The sequence below is a fragment of the Rhineura floridana genome, chromosome 6, assembly GCF_030035675.1.
Source record: "Rhineura floridana isolate rRhiFlo1 chromosome 6, rRhiFlo1.hap2, whole genome shotgun sequence".
Taxonomy (NCBI): domain Eukaryota; kingdom Metazoa; phylum Chordata; class Lepidosauria; order Squamata; family Rhineuridae; genus Rhineura; species Rhineura floridana.
Window position 1 is genome coordinate 122,088,001 of NC_084485.1, and position 19,872 is coordinate 122,107,872.

The 19,872-nt window shown below is 43.0% G+C and overlaps 2 protein-coding genes across 6 annotated transcripts in view; one reads left to right on the top strand and one right to left on the bottom strand.

Moving 5' to 3' along the window:
- The window catches only part of GLMN (glomulin, FKBP associated protein), a 32,942-nt gene extending 23,093 nt beyond the window's left edge, over positions 1-9,849 (bottom strand). Inside the window, exons 1-5 of one of the 4 annotated variants that reach the window (XM_061633667.1) lie at positions 9,606-9,849; positions 7,678-7,738; positions 6,504-6,629; positions 3,296-3,415; positions 1,570-1,678 (exon numbers count right to left, since the gene is read on the bottom strand). In XM_061633667.1, coding sequence (XP_061489651.1) covers positions 1,570-1,678; positions 3,296-3,415; positions 6,504-6,629; positions 7,678-7,716 — 394 coding nt within the window. In that variant the 5' untranslated portion in view covers positions 7,717-7,738; positions 9,606-9,849. Of the gene's footprint in view, positions 1-1,569; positions 1,679-3,295; positions 3,416-4,570; positions 4,717-6,503; positions 6,630-7,109; positions 7,218-7,677; positions 7,739-9,595 lie in introns of those variants that run through there. The other 3 variants (XM_061633668.1, XM_061633670.1, XM_061633669.1) reach the window with 3 other exon arrangements.
- RPAP2 (RNA polymerase II associated protein 2) overlaps positions 8,935-19,872 on the top strand; it is a 77,356-nt gene continuing 66,418 nt past the window's right edge. The window contains exons 1-3 of one of the 2 annotated variants that reach the window (XR_009763593.1): positions 8,935-9,829; positions 16,713-16,758; positions 18,295-18,409. Coding sequence is in view for 1 of the 2 variants with exons in the window: in XM_061633666.1 (XP_061489650.1) it covers positions 9,670-9,829; positions 16,713-16,758; positions 18,295-18,409 (321 nt within the window). In the remaining variant the exon portion in view is untranslated. The remainder of the gene's footprint in view (positions 9,830-16,712; positions 16,759-18,294; positions 18,410-19,872) is intronic. The other variant, XM_061633666.1, reaches the window with a different exon arrangement.

Consider the following 19,872-nt stretch of genomic DNA (forward strand, 5'->3'; position numbering starts at 1 on the left):
TTGAAAATTGCTGATGGTCTTAGCAGACCACTTAATGATTTTTCTGCCTGTAGCCACTGAATGTGCTGTGCTAGGTCCTGTATGATTTTTCATTGTATTTTTGTTGCTGCTTTAATTTCTTATATTGTATTGTTTTAAATTTGCATTCCACTGAATTCAGATTGGAATACAAGAGAATACAATGTAAGAACTAACAGAAGCAATAAAAATACAATGAAAAATCAAAATGAATATTTAATGTGGACATGCCGCAGACTACCTGACTGAAGCTCGCAGACCACTGGTGAACGGTGGGAATCTCTGCTTTAGAATAAATAGCTTTTAACAGCTAGTTTTTATACCCTCTCCCACTTTGAACCCCCAGCTCCAATTGGGTTAACCCATAGGTTGGTAACTAGAGAGCTATTATGGGCTTTGATGCATCCAGTGAAATGTTTGAGTTTTCTCCATGCTAAGCCAAACACTATTTTTGAACATCTCCTCATTTGGTAGGAGTTCAAAGTCATGTCCACACCATACATTTAAAGCACAGATACACCACTTTAATAGTCATGGCTTCCCCCAAAGAATCCTGGGAACTGTAATTTATTCCTCACAGAACTACAATTTGCAGTACCCCTAGACTACATTTCTCAGGGTTCTTTTGCCAGGGGAGGGGGAGACCAATGACAGTTAAAGTGCTTTAAGAATGCTTTAAATGCAAGGTGTAAATGTGACCCAAAACACAAACCCCAAGCCCCCCCCATGCATGTGCAGAACTAGATACGTTTGCAGGCTAGACAAAGGTATTTTAGCTTGGGGTTGAAAACAGAAAATTTGCCCTGGATTCACTGCATAATCTTGGGGAAGTTCTTCTCTTAGTTCGGCTTTTCTTCAACAAGGCAGAAATAACAGTGGATCCTAAGAACTAGGAATGGCATACCATACACAGTTAACAGAGCTTTCCCATCCCCTAAGTCCTGCTGCAACCTCTTATGCCCACGCCCCTATCCAAAAGGGTCTGGAACGCCATCCAATGTATCATGCAGCTGGAGTGAAGAAATGGTAGAGTTCGGAGATCCCCCTCAGTGTGAGCCAGTCCTTCTGCTTTTGCTAGAACAGGTGTGGGGAACCTTTGGCCCTCCACATGTTTCTGGAATACAACTTCTGTCAGCCCCAGCAAGCATAGCCAATGGGAAGGGATGATGAGAGTTGTTGTTCAGCATCACCTGGAGGGCCAAAGTTTCCTCATACCTGTGCTAAAACATCTTCCGATCCAGGCCAGTGTTTCCACTCATAGAGTGGTCTTTAGAATTGAAGAGATAATTGTCTCTCAGGGTTGTTGCAAGGATAAAAAAGAAGGGGGAGAAGAAACATCTATGCTGCTTGAAGGTAGAATGAAAATGAACAAATATCCTTCGTAAGTGATAAATAAGAATTTTAACACAAATGTTTTCCAGGATCACTTTGCATGTTGTCCTTTAAAAAGTCACAACTGTACAGCATCACTTACTGCAAGCAAAGAACAAATTAGCTGAAGGGTTCCACCACATTCTCCATGTAGCGTTCAGAAAATAAAACACTCATTACCTTCCTGCAGAGGTTTAAGCAATAGCAAAATCGTTTGGGACCCATGTTCCCCAGAGGCTTGTTCAATCTGCTCTAGGAAACCCAGCACAAGCTCTTTTGGACTGCACAGCTGCAAGAAAGGAAAAGGCTGGTACAAAGCAGCTTGTAATGTTTATTTTTGACATCTTATGGTAAGAAACCACCACCTTTACAATGACAAGCACACAGCAAACCAGCACATTTCATACAACAATGGCTTCTACCTTATTTTTTCAGAAAACAGCTCAAAATCAAACAACTTTTAGTTGATCAGTCAATAAATCTGCATAGGTTTGCATAACAAAAAGATCTAAAGCATTATTCATTTTAAAATTATGCCATCAATGTATTGCCACCACTTAGAAGAAACAATCTCCTCCAGGCAAACCACAAGCCTGGGTTCGGATGGTACGCTAAGCCAGGATTTTCAGGCCACTTGGTACATTTGCAATTTTGAGAAAGTATCACGGGCATCAGTCTCAAAATGGCTGTCTTGGATTGTAGCAGCACACAAAATGTCTGCCACATCCAAAACAGCAGAAAAAGAGACAACAAATAATGGGTGTCCATTTCTGGGCATGTTTAAGGGAGCACATTCATTGTAGGAGAAGCCGAGGTAGTACAAAAAGGAACTGAGCAGGAAGACCAAACAGTCTCTGGTGAATTGTGAATTTTTGAGGAATATATAGATACCTTTTGAAGGGACTACAGCAGGTACTGGCAGGCACACTGGTGCCAGAGTGCACCAAATTGGTGATTCCTACATTGCACCAAACTGTGGTTTAACAATGCAGCAACAACAGGGCCAGAGGAGGAACCAAGCAGCTGCAATCTCCTCCCTGAGAACCTATGTGTTAGTACTAAGCCATGGTTTGGCTTTGCATTACATGCTAAGTAGGTCCCAGTCTGAAGTGTTATAATCCAGAATTTCAGTCTTCCGAACAAGGAGTGTTGCAGCCAGTTCCTGAGAGGCAGCAGGGAGAGGCGTGAGGAGCGAAGCATGGTGTTGCAATGGAGTCACTCTGATGCTCCTGCTGCCACACCTGCACTGTGCCTCGCTCCCTGTGCCCCTCCCTCTCAGGAATTGGCTGTGATACTCAGTGATCAGAAGACAAGTGAGCAATGCCTCCTTGCCTGCACCGCCTCACCAACAATTAATGTACACTTTTTAAAAGCTTTTAAAAAATGTTTTTAAATATGTTTTGTTTTAATGTATTTTAAAATCTGTTTTTATGATGTTTTAAAGGGTTTTTAGTGCTTTTGTTTGCCGTCCTGGGCTCCTGCTGGGAGGAAGGGCGGGATATAAATCAATTAAATAAATAAATAATACACTGAAGGACCACCATTCTCTCAGTCTCTCTCTCTCTCTCTCTCTCTCTCTCTCTCTCTCTCTCTCTCTCAGTCTCTCTCTCTCTCTCTCTCTCTCTCTCTCAGTCTCTCTCTCTCTCTCAGTCTCTCTCTCTCTCTCTCAGTCTCTCTCTCTCTCTCAGTCTCTCTCTCTCAGTCTCTCTCTCTCAGTCTCTCTCTCTCAGTCTCTCTCTCTCAGTCTCTCTCTCTCCCTCCCTCCCTCCCTCCCTCCCTCCACTGGCTCAGTTAGCTAAAATCCTAAAAATGCCTGCCAATGCTGTCGCCACCAAAGGGCAAAGCCAAAGGAAGTGCCTTTTAGAAGTGCGCTGAGGCAGCTAGCGGGACAAACCCTCTGACTTACCTCCATCAATTTATCTAGTATTTTCAGGCAGCGTTCTCTCTCAATTTCATTTTGTTGATACTTCAGTAGGCACTTGATCAAAGGACCAACAAGATTCCAGCCCATGCTTTTGACAATAACCTATAAGAGGGGGGGGAAGTGCTTCAACTGGTAGTTTAGAAGACAACCAAAAATATCCATATATCAAAGTGAGTGCAACCAGTTAACACAGATATTATATTCAAATTGTTCTAACAGCTACACTGACAGCTATATCATAAGCACCAGGGCTAACGCTAAATTACTTGCATAACATATTTAAGGCCTAGTCTTCCCTGAGGTACTATAGACTGCAGGTGGAGGTTCTAATGACAGAACGTAACTCCTTACAAAAAAAAACATTCACACAGAAAACTAACATGTCAACGTTAGGGTAGAAGAACCATTCTCCCCTATGTTATTTTAAGTGGAGAATTTTTTGTTTTTGTATTGAGGAACATTCCATCATTGAACCTGCAGTCTGAAGTGGTACAATCCTAGACATTGACTTACCCATTCAGTGAGAACTAGATCTAATGCAAGGGTGGGGAACCTGTGACCCTCCAAATGTCCTTGGACTCCAACTTGCATCAGACAGCATGGCCAATGGTTAGGGGTGATGGGAGTTCCATGTTCAAGAAGGCTAACCATTTGTAACTTGTTAGTGTAGCACTACACACATTCGCATACACATATTACATGTGTAATCGCAGAAAGACTAATTTTGGTGAATTAGCAATACTACTTTTGGGATCTTTACTGGAGACTATTGCACACAGAGAGAATTGCATTAGCTCAGATAACCTTGCTTAATCCGGGTAATTTAGCACAGACCAATCTCAATGTGCTTGCTTAAGAAAGCCAGCAATAAACACACCTCAGCTGCAATTGTTATATTCCTGTATAAATAAATAATGGTTAAAACAGAACGTGCCAATATAAAATTATTAGAAGCACCACCAGCAGCTCTGCAGCTTGAAACACACTACAGAAAAATACAAAGAAGAGACAAGCCCACCTGTGCCTTGCCTGGGCCACTTACTTAGTAATAGAGATAGTGGAAAAAGACTGAAGATGGAGAATTGCCTAATTAAGAACTGTTGAGATGGAATCTTTAAAAATATTGACTTGCGATGGGGAAAATGAAAGACCCAGGAAGGTGAAAAGGTTATATGTGCAAAGTGACAGTTCTCCTGTCTTGCAAGAACTAGATTAGAAGACGAGAGGAAATGAGGTGTGTGGAAGCACAAATATTACCTGTCTTGCAATAAAAGGAAAGTGTAGAGGGAACCAGCTAGATTCCTTCACTGTAACTGAGATGAGGTCCACAGGGACTGAGTTTGCACTGCCACAGAAAAACCAAGAGTGACTTCTTTATGAGTCTTCAGTGGAACCCGGCATTCCTGTAATCAAATGGAGACAAGGTCTACTGTCTCCCTTTACTTATGGGACCCAAGTCATATGCCAAGACCCAGGAGAAGCCAGAAGAATGGCTCCTCTCAGTCATCACCTTTTATTTTATACTGGAGTTCTTTTGAACCCTTTTGGTGCGATTCAAAAATAGAACACACACACTGGCTGATAGTCCTGAAAGCAAAATAACATGGGAAGGATGGAGGCAAGGAAGTGATCTAGCTATAGAATACATGGAGGAAAGGAAGAAGCCATCTCCTGCAGTCCAGCGAAGGAAAAGCCCATCTTAGAAAAGAGTGGCTTTGAAAAGAGGATCAGCCTCTCAAAAGCATCACAAAAAGCTGAACAAACTGGGAATGCCTTGTGCACCCAGTGAAATAAAAGCTTATCTTACTGCCTCCCTCTGAATATCAAAGGGGCCTTTCACACAGGGTCTGGATTGGTACCAAAGTGACATCTCAGAACAAAAGCATGTATGGAAAATTCCTGTGACATCCTACATTGAATTAACTGTCAGGCCACAAGGTGAAAATTCAAGCATGGGGGTATTCTTCCTTATTCACTCAATTTTAGTGAGCTCCCTTGCATTGGTGACAAACATAGCTGAGTCTGGAAGTTCCTAAGAAATGCAACAGAACATTATTGCCTCCGTTACCACAGTTTAATAGCAACTGGCTGTCATCCTGCTAAGAGGATGAACTTGGACTTCTCAGGATGGACAAAAGGATGATCTGACTGAATTAGGGTATGGATTATGATTTCCAGCTGATAATCATTTTATTCTCAATGGGGAATTATTTGCTGAATCGGGGTAATGCTGTCACTAAATGAGAATGGATCTTGGAATTAATTATGTCAAGGTACAATCTCCTGCTTGTGAATGTACTGGGATTATCACCTACACACGCACTTAGGCTTTCCCCGATTATCACAATGGCTCCCATCACAGCTCAGAACAAAGCCAAATCTCACACACAGTTTCAGGGCATGTCCAGTGTTCCAGTAAAATAGAACACACCCCTGACCAAAAGCTTCAACAAGCAGTATAACTCTAAACTGAGAAATCATCATTCAGTTTCTTAAGCACAAACAGTTCATAGGAATTGAGCATTTTAATTCTCTACTTTAGGCGATATCTTTAGGTGATATCTACAGTGCAGCTAGGGTCCACCACTGTTCTTTCTGTTAGCAATTGCTAATGTACCAGCAATTTGTGGGAAAAGAAAGCAAAATGATTTGTCAACCTTCATTTCCACCCCCACCTTCCCCAGCAACATGGAAAGACTCATCAACCAGCATTAGCTGGATAGGCACCAATTAATTTATGTACAATACAGTAATATGTAAGAATACAAAGAATTTGTATATATCACTTTGTATAAGAGGCTTATAGAAAATCCAAAAATTGTCTTAATACCCCCTAAGGCTCTCTCACACACATCTAAGCTTATTCCACACATGCATGTTCCACCCGGGTTACACGAGAATTAGACATAGGCTTTTAATTTCTCTCTCTGTGGTACAAAAAAATACTGCATCTACTGCATTACTAGAAAACAAGCTCTGGGTGTCTGGGTAGCTGTGACAATGGGCCACTGAAGCCAAGAACATACTTGACAGAAGCAACCTGTTGCCACCAAATCTACGGACCAAGAAGAATGTAAAGAAGCCCTATGAGCTGATCGCTCAAGTAATGTGTATGTGACCAGAACCTGCACAGTTATCTCCATTCGGCTTTAGCACCCAGAAGTTAAGACAAACAGGTTCTGAAACTCACCTTATTTTTCTCATTTTGAACAACTTCCAGTACATCAGCTATATAGCCTTCTTCCAAGCACTTCTGTCCCGCAACTTGAAAAAGATTGAAGTCTTCCCTTTTAAAATCCTCCTCATCAAGAATTTGCTAGGAGAACATATACATCTTCATTATAATTCACAATATGCAATTAAAAAACAGAACAGTTTAGCTTCACAAGGCAATACCAATTTCAGATTAAGATAAATGTGCTCCTTTAATTTAGATGCAGAAGAGATTTGACAGTAACTCCAGAGACATCCCAGTATTTCCTTCAAGCATCGTCTTTTAGAATCATTTTGTTCATGGAATTCCCTTATCAATAAGGCTTTGACATAAAGTAGTTTTGATATTACCAACCATTTGCCTACTGCAGCCTTTCCCAATGTTTGGATCCCCAGAGGTTCCTGGACTACAACTCCCATCAGCCCCAGCCACCACAGCCAATGGTCAACAATTATGGGAACTGTAGTCCAGCAACATATGGGGACCCAAAGGTTCGGAAAGGATGGCCTAGTGAAAGCAACAGTCCCAGAGTTAGAAGTAAAAACCAAGAGATGAAGTTCAGATTTTGTTGGACTGTGTTACCTGTACAACAGAGATGGGGGACCCCAGGCCCAGGGACCAACTGGGGCTCTCCTGGCCTCTCTGTCTGTCCCTCGGGACTCTCCCCAAGCCACACCTCCTGTGCTCAGGCCACAACCTTCACTGGCCCGACTCCACATTGTCCTCAACTGCTTTGCCTGGCTGGGATATGTCCCTGAACTGGAATAATGCCACCTGTTTGCCTGGAAAGAGCAAGAGGAGAGTTGAGGGTATGCGTGTGCAGAAACCTGCACTAAGCAGTGGGTTCGACTTGATGGCCTTTTTGGCCCCTTCCAACTCTATGATTCCATGGCCTCTGACTTTTGTGTGGCTGGCCTATTGCCTGTTATGCAAAGCCACATGTTTCCCCCATTTCCCTCTCCCCCCACCCCATTTTTGCATCAACTACTTTTGCCTCTGGCATCACCCGCCACTGGCTTGTGGCCCCAGAATGTCCCCAACTAGGGAATGTGGCCCTTGGGCTAAAAAAGGATCCCCACCTTCCTGAAAAACTAGTAGAACAGTACTTTTTGCTGCCTGGTATAATTTAACAAGCAAATAAATGACTTACACATCTCTGTATTACATCTTGAAGTTCCTCTTCAGCCATTATCTCCTGATCCTCAAGAGCTCTATCATCAATTAAAAGGACAGACTTGAATGAGATACACTTTAACCCTATGCCAAAGTTAGCTGAATAACTTTTTTTCCCTGGTTGGCATTCTCCAAGAGCAAGTTATGGAGAGGTCAGCTACCGAGAGTCTAACTAGAAAACTATTATTCCAAATCAGACCCTTGATACATCCGCCTCAGTACCTCCTACACCAGGGGGAGCCAACATGGTGCCCTCCAGTAGTTGTTGGGACTCACATCCGCCCCGGACAACATGGCTGATGGTCAGGGATGATGGGCTGGAGTCCAACAATATCCAAAGGACACCACATTGACTACCCTCGCCTTCCTGCAGATCTGGGGAAGCTCTGGCTCTCCAGATACGGTTGGAATCCAACTCCCATCAGCCCCAGCCAGCATGATCAACCATCAGGGATGATGTAACCCAACAACATCTGGAAGGCCATGGGTTCCTCATTCCTGCCCTACTGTGTTATTTATATACTTGGTTACCCTATAACCAAACCCAAGTATATGTAACTGAAACAATAACATATTCTGGAGGTATCCAATGGGGGGCTCTCCAGATATTTTGGACTACAAGTCCCATCAGCCATTAGCATGGCCAACAGTCTTGGATAATGAGAGCTGTAGTCCAAAACATCCAGCAGGCACCAAGTTGACTATCCCTGGCATATTCTTTCCCCATTTATTTGTGGCTCTGCTTCACTCCCCTTCCTCCATTGTTTTTCCCATGTCAAATTTTAGATTGCACACTCTTAGGGCAGGGACCTGTCCTATTCTAGTGTGTAAAGCCATGCACATAGATGCCACAATATAAATAATAAACAACGGTTTAACACCACCTGCTGTTCAGCTGGACAGTGAATTAAAGGAGCAGGGAAAGAAATACTACTATGTTCCTTTCAGAAACCAGGATTCATCTTTCTACATCGTAGATATTTATTGTTCCAGTACTTATAAAGGAAGCTTTGCAGGCCAACCCTAGCTTAATCAGAATTAAATGGGACACACCTGAGTAAGCACAGCTAATAGCCTTACAGCAGGTTATTAAGCATATTACACAGAGAAGTTCTGCCGAGTGCAATGATGTGTTGACCCTGACTTGAAAAAAAATGCAAGAGAGACCTTTCTCTTTAAGAAATTAATCAGAATTAATTTTGCTAGAACTATAAAGTTAAAAGCTAGATGAGAGTTTAATTATTACCAAGGGCGGGAGAGAAAGCTCATGAAGGGAACACTTCAGGAAAAGTTGTTCTTTTTTACAAATGGGAGCATCCAGCAAACATTCTTTCCAATACTTTAGATTAGATTAATTATTAAAACAATATTGTGGGCTGGGGTGGGGTAGCGAGAGCAATTTAAAAAAATGCTTGAATCTCTAAAAAGAAAGAGCAAGAAAGTCCACCACCTTAGCCCTGCATAGGCTGGCTGAGTGGTGACATAAAAGGACTCTGCACATGCTCAGATGCATCATCCTCTATTGATGCATGCGAAAAAGGACTCAGCTCCCGCAGTGTTTTCTGTAAAGAGGTTGCAGATCCTGGACGCGCTTGTTTAAGAGTAAGCCACTGACTTCCAAGAAACCATGCACAGGACTGGGGGACTGCAAACTTGATCCACTGAGAAGAGGAATTATTTCTGAGTAACCAGGCATAGAGGGGCTGTTGCCATTCCTTTTTTCTGTCCCCGAGCTCCCCTCTAGCTATTAGTCCCCCGTGCATTAAAGCTCATGAGGAGCGCGGGGGGGGGCGAGCTGCATTTGATCCCCCCCCCGCAGCAGCGCCCCATCTTCCATCTCTCCAGCCCAGAGCAGAGAGGGTGCCGCTAGGGCTAGCCTGTTGGCGTTCTCTCACCTCCGCTTACCTTGGAGGAAACCACACAGCACTCCCCGCCAGGATCTAGCCTCCACTACCACCGCGGCCTCCTCATGATGATGATAGTGACGATGCTCGCCTCCTTTCCCAAGCTCCGCCTCCCTGCAAACGGCGCCGCGGCGGGTGAGAGGTCAGAGACGGAGAGGCTCACGAAGATGGCGGAAGAGAAACTGCGGTGTGCCTCCAAGGCCAGGAGTCATCGCAGACGTGCAGGTAAACGCGAGAGGAGGGTAATCCCACCAGCCAGCCACGCGCTTATTGTTCCTAACTCCCCCCATTTTCCTTCCATGGGCTCTTCTTTTTCTTCTACATGGGATGTTCCTTCCCGCTTCCTCTATGTGAATAACGAACGGAGAAGGCTGAACCACCCACCCGGCTTTTCTTGAGGGGTGGGCGGGGATTCGAGGGTGAGCAAGGAATTCGGGGAAGGTTGCTATATCTGAGTGCCGACTCGAAGATACCACAGATTTCAGTGAGGTTTACTCTCCATCTTAATTGTCAAACTACCTCCAGATTCCTTTTGCTGGGCAGGGCGACCCTATCCATGTTTGCTCCAAATAAAATTTCGTTCGGTTCACTGGTACTTCTTCTGAGTAGGATAGCAACCTTTCTTTCGCTCTGATTCTAAATCGTACTTGTTAGTAAGTTCCACTGAAAGTCAGTGGGGCTTCTAAGTAAACCTGTTTAGGATCTCAGTTTAAGGTTGGATTTTATGAGTTTTAGGTTTATTTTGGTAGGAAGTAAGCACCACTGAACACAATAGGATGTATGTCTGAGTGATTGTGCATACGATTGTGCTACTGAGAGAGTAATTCTCTATAAACTCAGTGAGTATATCCCATTGAACTCTGCGACATAGCTCTACATAAACGTGCATAGGATTGTGCTGTATACCTGCAGTTCTATTCATACCTGGGAGAAACCCTCACTGAACATAATAGCGGGACCTGCTTCAAAGTAAGGATGCGTATGGGCTGCAGTTACTAGAATCTGTTCAGGCAAGAACTGAATTTAAGACACTGCATACACATTGTGAGTAATTAACTTTCCCTCTCGCAGTAGGGCTCTTCTGGCTTTACACACTGTGTGACATGCAGAAGTTCAACAGGTGCAGCATTCCTACCTACAGAGAAAATAAGATAAGGAGTGAATTTGTACCTCTTGAATTCTGTCTGGTGTACAGCTGTGAAAGGCAGAAAATGGCTTGGCCAAAATAAAAGGTAAAGACTCAAGTTATAATGGATTACTGTCATTGAGAGAAACTGTCATTTTCTTTAATGTAGATAGAATCATATTCTTAAACATTTGTGTAAGACAATGCTCAGTTATTTCGGTGTAATAAATAGACTTGCACAAACTGTTCTTTAAAATTTTGAATACCATTAAGTCTATTCCTGGGCCTTTAATAGGAGGCTGGAACAAATTTAGCAAGTGACACTTCTGACACAGAGATAAAGGGAGAAGCATCACCTGCTTAATTTCTGCACCTCGAGCTGCAATTAAAGACACAGGAATAGAACCAGTTTTTTAAAAGTTGGCAAATCTTATCAATGAAGTACTTGGTCCTGTAAAGCATTCCGGTTCGGAATAAACCTCCCCCCTGGGATAAACACCAAAGAAATGATGAAATTTTAAAAGGGGTAGCCCTAGAAGTAGGCATTGTGAGACCAGGGGCACAGGATATCAGTTCAGAAGGGCAAAATTACCACAGGCCAAACCAAAAGTGCCAAAGACACTTGAAGAGAGACACTTGTAAGAAGTACCTGTACGCTAATGCTAGGAGCCTCCGAACCAAGATGGGAGAACTGGAGTGGTCTTAGAGGAGAGCATTGATATAGTTAGCATAATGGAGACCTGGTGGAATGGAGAAAACCAGTGGGATACAGTCATCCCTGGATATAAACTATATCAGAAGGACAGGGAAGGATGTATTGGTGGCGGTGGCGCTCTATACGTGAAAGAAGGCATTGAATCCAGCAAGCTCGAAACCCCAAAAGAGGCGGACTCCTCCACAGAATCATTGTGGGTGGTGATATTATGCCCCAGGAGTGATTTAATACTGGGAAAGATCTATCGTCCCCCTGATCAAAATGCTCAGGGAGACATTGAGATGAGATATGAAATTGAGGAAGCATCCAAACTAGGAAATGTCGTAGTAATGGGTGACTTCAACTACCCGGACATAGACTGGCCGCATATGTGTTCCAGTCATGACAAAGAAGCAAAGTTTCTAGATATTCTAAACGACTATTCCCTAGACCAGTTGGTCATGGAACCGACCACAGGGATGGCAACCCTGGACTTATTCCTCAGTGGGGACCGGGACCTGGTGCGAGATGTAAGTGTTGTTGAACCAATTGGGAGCAGTGACCACAGTGCTATTAAATTAAACATACATGTAAATGGCCAATTGCCAAGAAAATCCAACACGGTCACATTTGACTTCAAAAGAGGAAACTTCACAAAAATGAGGGGATTGGTAAAAAGAAAGCTGAAAAACAAAGTCCAGAGGGTCACATCACTCGAAAATGCTTGGAAGTTGTTTAAAAATGCTATATTAGAAGCTCAACTGGAGTGCATACCGCAGATCAGAAAAGGTACCGCCAGGGCCAAGAAGGTGCCAGCATGGTTAATGAGCAAAGTCAAGGAAGCTCTTAGAGGCAAAAAGTCTTCCTTCAGAAAATGGAAGTCTTGTCCGAATGAAGAAAATAAAAAGGAACACAAACTCTGGCAAAAGAAATGCAAGAAGACAATAAGGGGTGCTAAAAAAGAATTTGAGGAGCACATTCCTAAGAACATAAAAACCAACAACAAAAAACTCTATAAATATATTCAAAGCAGGAGACCATCTAGGGAGGCGATTGGACCCTTGGATGATAAGGGAGTCAAAGGTGTACTAAAGAACGATAAGGAGATTGCAGAGAAGCTAAATGATTTTTTTGCATCTGTCTTCACAGTGGAAGATCTAGGGCAGATCCCTGAACCTGAACTAACATTTGCAGGAAGGGATTCTGAGGAACTGAGACAAATAGTGGTAACGAGAGAGGAAGTTCTAGGCTAAATCGACAATATAAAAACTGGCAAATCACCAGGCCCGGATGGCATCCACCCGAGAGTTCTCAAAGAACTCAAATGTGAAATTGCTGATCTGCTAACTAAAATATGTAAGGCGGGTCAGAGGAGACATGATAGAAGTGTATAAAATTATGCATGGCATTGAGAAAGTGGATAGAGAAAAGTTTTTCTCCCTCTCTCATAATACTAGAACTCGTGGACATTCAAAGAAGCTGAATGTTGGAAGATTCAGGACAGACAAAAGGAAGTACTTCTTTACTCAGCGCATAGTTAAACTATGGAATTTGCTCCCACAAGATGCAGTAATGGCCACCAGCTTGGATGGCTTTAAAAGAAGCTTAGACAAATTCATGGAGGACAGGGCTATCATGTTGGGCTGTTGACCCATAGGCTTTACTGTCTCTAGTTGTTTTCCATAAAGCCTGCAAGTTTGGAGAAGTAACTGTTATCTCCTGGCCTGAGAGAGAGCAGACATCCGAGGCCAGCGGTTGTCATGGTAACGTGAGATAGCAACTGGGAAAGTTCTAACAGAGTCTGTAAGTTGTGTCTTCTGTATTATGCCTCTGAAGTGAGAGGTTGTCTTCTGTGTATTGCCTCTGAACTGAGAGGTTGTCGTCTGTATTATGCTTCTGAACTGAGAGGTTGTCTTCTGTATCATGCCTCTGAACTGAGAGGTTGTCTTCGGTGTTTACCTTTGGAGAGAGATGTACCAGAAGGGGGGGTGAGTGAAGAAACTCTACATGTATTTACTCTTAAGCCTTTTGGCCCTAGTGTCTTAGTAAAGACTCTTAAACTTTCTCAAGCCTCTGTGATAATTCTTTACCATCTTACATCCAACGTAACGTGTTGTGTCACGCAAGAACCGCCAGCATCAACAGGTTTATGGGCCCAGATCCACAGCGCATTACACAGGAGTAAGTGGCTGGTCTGAACGGCAGACGGAGATCCAGAGGGCAGCGTGATTGATTGTGCCAGACAGAGGTGAGCAGGATGGCTGCTGTAAACATGTCTGGAGGCTTGCCGATGGAACGACTTAATGAAAAGAATTATGGAAGCTGGAGGCCAAGGATGCGTGCTTTCTTGATAAAAGAAGATTTATGGGAAGTTATAGATGGAAAACCCCCGGCGGTACTGACCGCGGCCTGGAAGCGCCGAGACCAGAGGGCGCAGGCGTTTATAATCTTGGCTCTGTCGGATTCTCAACTGATGTGTGTGAGAGATGAGCCGTCGGCTAAACAGATGTGGGACGCGTTGCAGGATTTGTCCCAGGAATGGCAGCGGAGGCAGAAGGCGCAGAGAGCCGAGCTGATGGAAGCTGTCAGGAGAAGCAAGGAGGCGAAAAGTGCCATGCCGAAGGAGGCAGCCGGAAATAAGCAGGAGCAGCAGCGGCTAAAGGCTTGTTATGTTTGCGGAGCTCGTGGGCATCTTCAGACGGACTGTGCAGTCAAGCGAAACTCCAGGGACGGAGGCTGGAAGCAGGGAAGCATGAACTTTGTTTGTAAACAGAACCCTAAAGATTTGGGACAAATTGACTGGATTCTTGACAGCGGTGCGAGCCATATATTAATCACAGACAGGAGTTTGTTTTACACTTCAGAAGATGTGCAGGACTTTGTTCAACTGGCGGATGGATCACGCAAGAATGTGGAGGCCCGAGGTCTGGTGAGATTTGATAAGCTTGGAATACTGTCAGATTGTTTGTATGTTCCTGAATTATCAAATAATATTTTATCTGTTCGAAAACTGGTGAATTCTGGGTATTGTGTGACGTTTGACAGAGGAAAATGTTTTGTGCAGAGAAGAGGCAAAGTTGTCTGCCAGGGATTCATGACACAGGGGCAGTTTAGAATGTCCATGGGTGTGAAGTGTGCTGATGCCTTGAGTTTAATGGGGCGGAAAGGGAATGACGGTCAGAGCTGTAAAAAGACAGCTGTAAAAGGCACACAGTCAGTGTTTACTGCTCACATGGAATCTTCATGTAATGCAATCAAGTTAATGCCTAAGAGAGTGCAAAGCAGCCAGGTACACATTCCACAGGGAAAAAGAAGAGGCAAGCTTGCACCCAGAGCACCACAAGGATTTGTTTGGATGCCAGAAACACAGCAGTTAATTCTGAGCAGAAGCATTAAAGTTGCAGAAAAGCCTTGGGATCAGAGGCAAACAGTCATTCTCACAGGGTCAACTGACACACAAGCACAAACACAAGCACCGACATTGACGTTTAAGCTAAATCTAGATATAAAGGTGGAAGACACACAAATTCCACTTAGGGATGCATTAAATGAACTCATTTGTGGGAAACGAAGATCGAAGAAACGCAAGGCTGAGGAAATGGAAGATCCTGGGCACGCTGTGCCAAGCACAAGCACAGATGGGGGGGCAGAAAAAGCAGAAGCCCTAGTGCCTTTGAGACGTTCTACAAGATCAAACATAGGGAAACCGCCTGAAAGATTTACTGTGGGATTAGTGACCAGTCCAGGGATGCACAAATTGGTTGAAATGGATCCTGAGACATTGTATCTGACATGTGTACAACCGAAGTTTGATAAAGATTTAAAATGTACTGAGATGTACTGTAATGTACTGAACTATAAACTGGAAATGTATGATGCAATGTAATGTATTACTGTATTCCAATGTATTGTGGAGATGTATTACTAAACGTCATGTGTATTTTGCAGTCTTGATGGAAAAAGGGGGATATGTTGGGCTGTTGACCCATAGGCATTACTGTCTCTAGTTGTTTTCCATAAAGCCTGCAAGTTTGGAGAAGTAACTGTTATCTCCTGGCCTGAGAGAGAGCAGACATCCAAGGCCAGCGGTTGTCATGGTAACGTGAGATAGCAACTGGGAAAGTTCTAACAGAGTCTGTAAGTTGTGTCTTCTGTATTATGCCTCTGAACTGAGAGGTTGTCTTCTGTGTATTGCCTCTGAACTGAGAGGTTGTCTTCTGTATCATGCCTCTGAACTGAGAGGTTGTCTTCTGTGTTTACCTTTGGAGAGAGATGTACCAGAAGGGGGGGGGTGACTGAAGAAACTCTACATGTATTTACTCTTAAGCCTTTTGGCCCTAGTGTCTTAGTAAAGACTCTTAAACTTTCTCAAGCCTCTGTGATAATTCTTTACCATCTTACATCCAACGTAACGTGTTGTGTCACGCAAGAACCGCCAGCATCAACGTATCAATGGCTACTAGCCATGATGGCTGTGCTCTGCCACCCTAGTCAGAGGCAGCATGCTTCTAAAAACCAGTTGCCGGAAGCCTCAGGAGGGGAGAGTGTTCTTGCACTCGGGTCCTGCTTGCGGGCTTCCCCCAGGCACCTGGTTGGCCACTGTGAGAACAGGATGCTGGACTAGTTGGGCCACTGGCCTGATCCAGCAGGCTCTTCTTATGTTCTTATGTATTTCAATTCTGTTTAGGCTGTGAGTGTAAAAGACAATATCCTAAGTTACCCACTATCCATTTATACATTCAGTATTGTTAGTTTGAACTGTGATTGCTTAGACAAGCCTGGGCAGTACAGGTTAACATTAATTGTTTTGGCCACAGTTTACCTGTCCTGTGTGTGAGTGTACATGATAGTGATTCAGATCTATTAATCTGCACTCGGTGGTCTTGTGTATGTCCCAGGACTCTTGTTCTGCAGGACCGGCAAGTAAGTAGAGTAATCTTTGCAGCTGGTAAAAGTTCAGTCTAAAATGACATATGAACGTACAGGGAAATCACAAAAGTCACCATGTGCTTTCTGGTGTGCTTTTGCAGTGCCTATTTTTACTCAGCATTTGCTTACATAATTATAGAGAACTTCCATTCACAGGCAAATCCATAATATATGTCACAGCTATAAACAGAGGGCAAATTTCACAGCTCACTGCTAGAGGAGCCTGTACCTATATGCCCAAAATGTATTAAAACACACTTTTTGTAAAGAGACACATAAATGATATTCCACATGTTTGTTACTTTTGTCCTATGTCTAATTAATCCTTTGCTTGCATGTTGTTTTTAATCTGTTATTAGGAAATAAACAGTTGAGTGCTTCGAAAAAAGAAGATGCCGCACAAAGGTACTGTATCTTCAAACATTACATAGTTAATCCAGATAATGTTTACTGTATCTTCAAAGCTTGTGAAGTTTGTGTTTTGTAGATACTTCATCAGTCTTTTCAAAGAGAGGTCAGTTAGCAGAGGGGAAAGGTTGATCTGTATCAGTGCAGCATAGACCTGTGTGTGTTTATGCATAAAGAAGCTCAATCCAGTTTAGTGGGACTTGCACCCAAATAAGTATGCATAAATTTGTTTCATCAGTTTGCTTGTTGTTGTCCATTTCCGCAAGGGAGGGGTGCATTGTTGATGTGACCCAAGGTGAGCTGTGTGGGTGAACTTGTTCACCCACCTGAACTGGAGAAGGGGCCGAGGCTTGAGGCTTGTCCCTCTGATTTTGGAGTGTGTCTGAAGACAGCATGATGTTGCAGAGAATCCCTGCCCTTCTCTAGATTAATGAGACAGATGAGAGTTCTCTTTTGTGTTGTGCTGAGCAAGATTAAAATATGTGGTAGCCAGTGGGAAGCACATCTGTGGTCCCTTGCATCTCACTGTTAGCTATTTTTCCAAACCAGGCCAAAAATCAGTCTCTCATACGCACTCACGCACGCACACACAAAAGCAAAGTGGGAGGATTTTATGTAAGTGGAGCATCAATAGTACAGTGAAATACAGTAATGATACGGTGGTCCACGCACTGGTAATTTCAACACTTGATTACTGTACGGTGCTTTATGTGGGCCTGCCCTTGTATCTGGTCCAGAAACTGCAACTAGTGCAGAATGCAGCAGCCACGCTGCTTACAGGAGCAGATTACCAGAAACATGTTACCCCAGTCCTGAAAGAGCTGTACTGGTTTGCCAGTTTGCTACCGGGCCAGGTTCAAGGCAATTGCGTTAATTCACAAAGCCCTAAACAACTTTGACCCAAAGTAGCTTAAGGACCCCCTGACTCCCTGTGTTCCATCTCGATCACTGAGATCTTCTGATGGGGCACTTTTGGTGGTTCCCCATGCTCCTGAGATTTAGTTGGCCTGCATCAGGGCCTGAGCCTTTAGTGTGGCAGGCCCTGCCCTGTGGAACTCCCTACCGATAGAGGTTCAACAGGAACCATTCCTTCTGTCTTTCAGGCATCTCTTGAAAACCGAGCATTTTAGACAGGCCTTTTAATGTGAATTTTTGTTTGTTCCAACCAATGCAGTATGAGTTGATGCTTTTATTACTGTTTTTAAGGAAGTTTTTTGATTTTTAATTTTATAATGTTTTTGTATGTTTTAAGCCATGTTGATGTACTTTCATGAAAGTGTGGCTTATAAATGTGCTAATAAATAATAAAAATACTCAACTGAAATGTTGCAGACACACATTTTTTTAACAAAATGCTACGAGTTGCCAAACTGTTGTCTGGGTATGGAGATGTTGCTGGACTCTTAATTCCCATCATCCCTGACCATTAACTATGCTGGGGCTGTTGGGAGCTGGAGTCCAACAACATCTGGAGGTCCACAGGTGTGCAATTCCATGTGTTACTCGCATTGCTAAGTGTTTGTTTTCTTGTAGGAAAGCAGCACTTGAAGCTGCTATTAGAAAGAAGATTGAGTGTGAGCGGAAAGCCTTGCAGGTTGTCGAATGCTTGTTGGAAGATGGTATTACTGAAGAATTCCTTGTGGATTGCGTACGTCCATTTTCTTTTCTTTTTGGCAATTTTTATACTGATTTGTTGTTTAAACATTTTAAGGTTTGTTTTTACTCTTGGAAAAGTGCCGGCCTTCTGTGCATTATCTGTATGGTCTTCCCAGTCCAAAGACTGCTCATGGTGATTAATAGTACAGTTGTGTGATTGCTCAGAAATGAGGCCCACTGTTTTCAATGAGGCTTACTCAAGGAAAGTATGCTGCGTTCCAACACATAAAATCAAAGGTACGTTATGGTTGCATTCTCTGCGCGTTTCTAAAATGTACATGTATGTGTATATAAAAATCAAAGGGACAGACTAGTTGCGGCTAATCATGTTTCTTTGATTTTAATAAAATTTTATGGACCACCCCTTAAAATCTTGTGACTCATCAAGGCAGGATAAGGTAGCAAAATGTTTTAAATTGTCTCCACTCTGTCCCACATTACCAGAGAAAAAGCAGATGGTGAGTCCTTGTTGTCATTTAGAAAAACTTTACAAAGGGATTTTTAAGGAGATTCACTCTTTCTCTTTCCTTGTTTGCAGTTCTTTGTCTTTTTTCAATGTTCTGCTCTCTGGAATGCTTTAAAAGAAATGGGGGTGCCACAGCATCTGATTGTCCTGATGCACAACCTACACTCTGCACAAGAGGCTACTGTAAGGACAGAATATGGAGAAACCGATTGGTTCCCCATCGGAAAGTGTGTGAGACAGGGGTGTATTTTATCACCCTATTTATTTAATCTATACGCAGAACATATCATACGGAAAGCAGGACTGGACCAAGAAGAAGGAGGTGTGAAAATTGGAGGGAGAAATATCAAATTTAAGATATGCAGACAATACCATACTACTAGCAGAAACCAGTAATGATTTGAAACGAATGCTGATGAAAGTTAAAGAGGAAAACACAAAAGCAGGACTACAGCTGAACATCAAAAAGACTAAAGTAATGACAACAAAATTTATGCAACTTTACAGGTGACAATGAGGACATTGAACTTGTCAAGGATTATCAATGTTTTGGCACAATCATTAACCAAAATGGAGACAATAGTCAAGAAATCAGAAGAAGGCTAGGACTGGGGAGGGCAGCTGTGAGAGAACTAGAAAAGGTCCTCAAATGTAAAGATGTATCACTGAACACTAAAGTCAGGATCATTCAGACCATGGTAATTCCGATCTCTATGTATGGGTGTGAAAGTTGGACAGTGAAAAAAGCGGATAAGAGAAAAATCAACTCATTTGAAATGTGGTGTTGGAGAAGAGCTTTGCGGATACCATGGACTGCAAAAAAGAAAAATAATTGAGTGTTAGAACAAATTAAACCAGAACTATCACTAGAAGCTAAAATGATGAAACTGAGGTTATCATACTTTGGACACATAATGAGAATACATGATTCATTAGAAAAGATAATAATGCTTGGAAAAACAGAAGGAAGTAGAAAAAGAGGAAGGCCA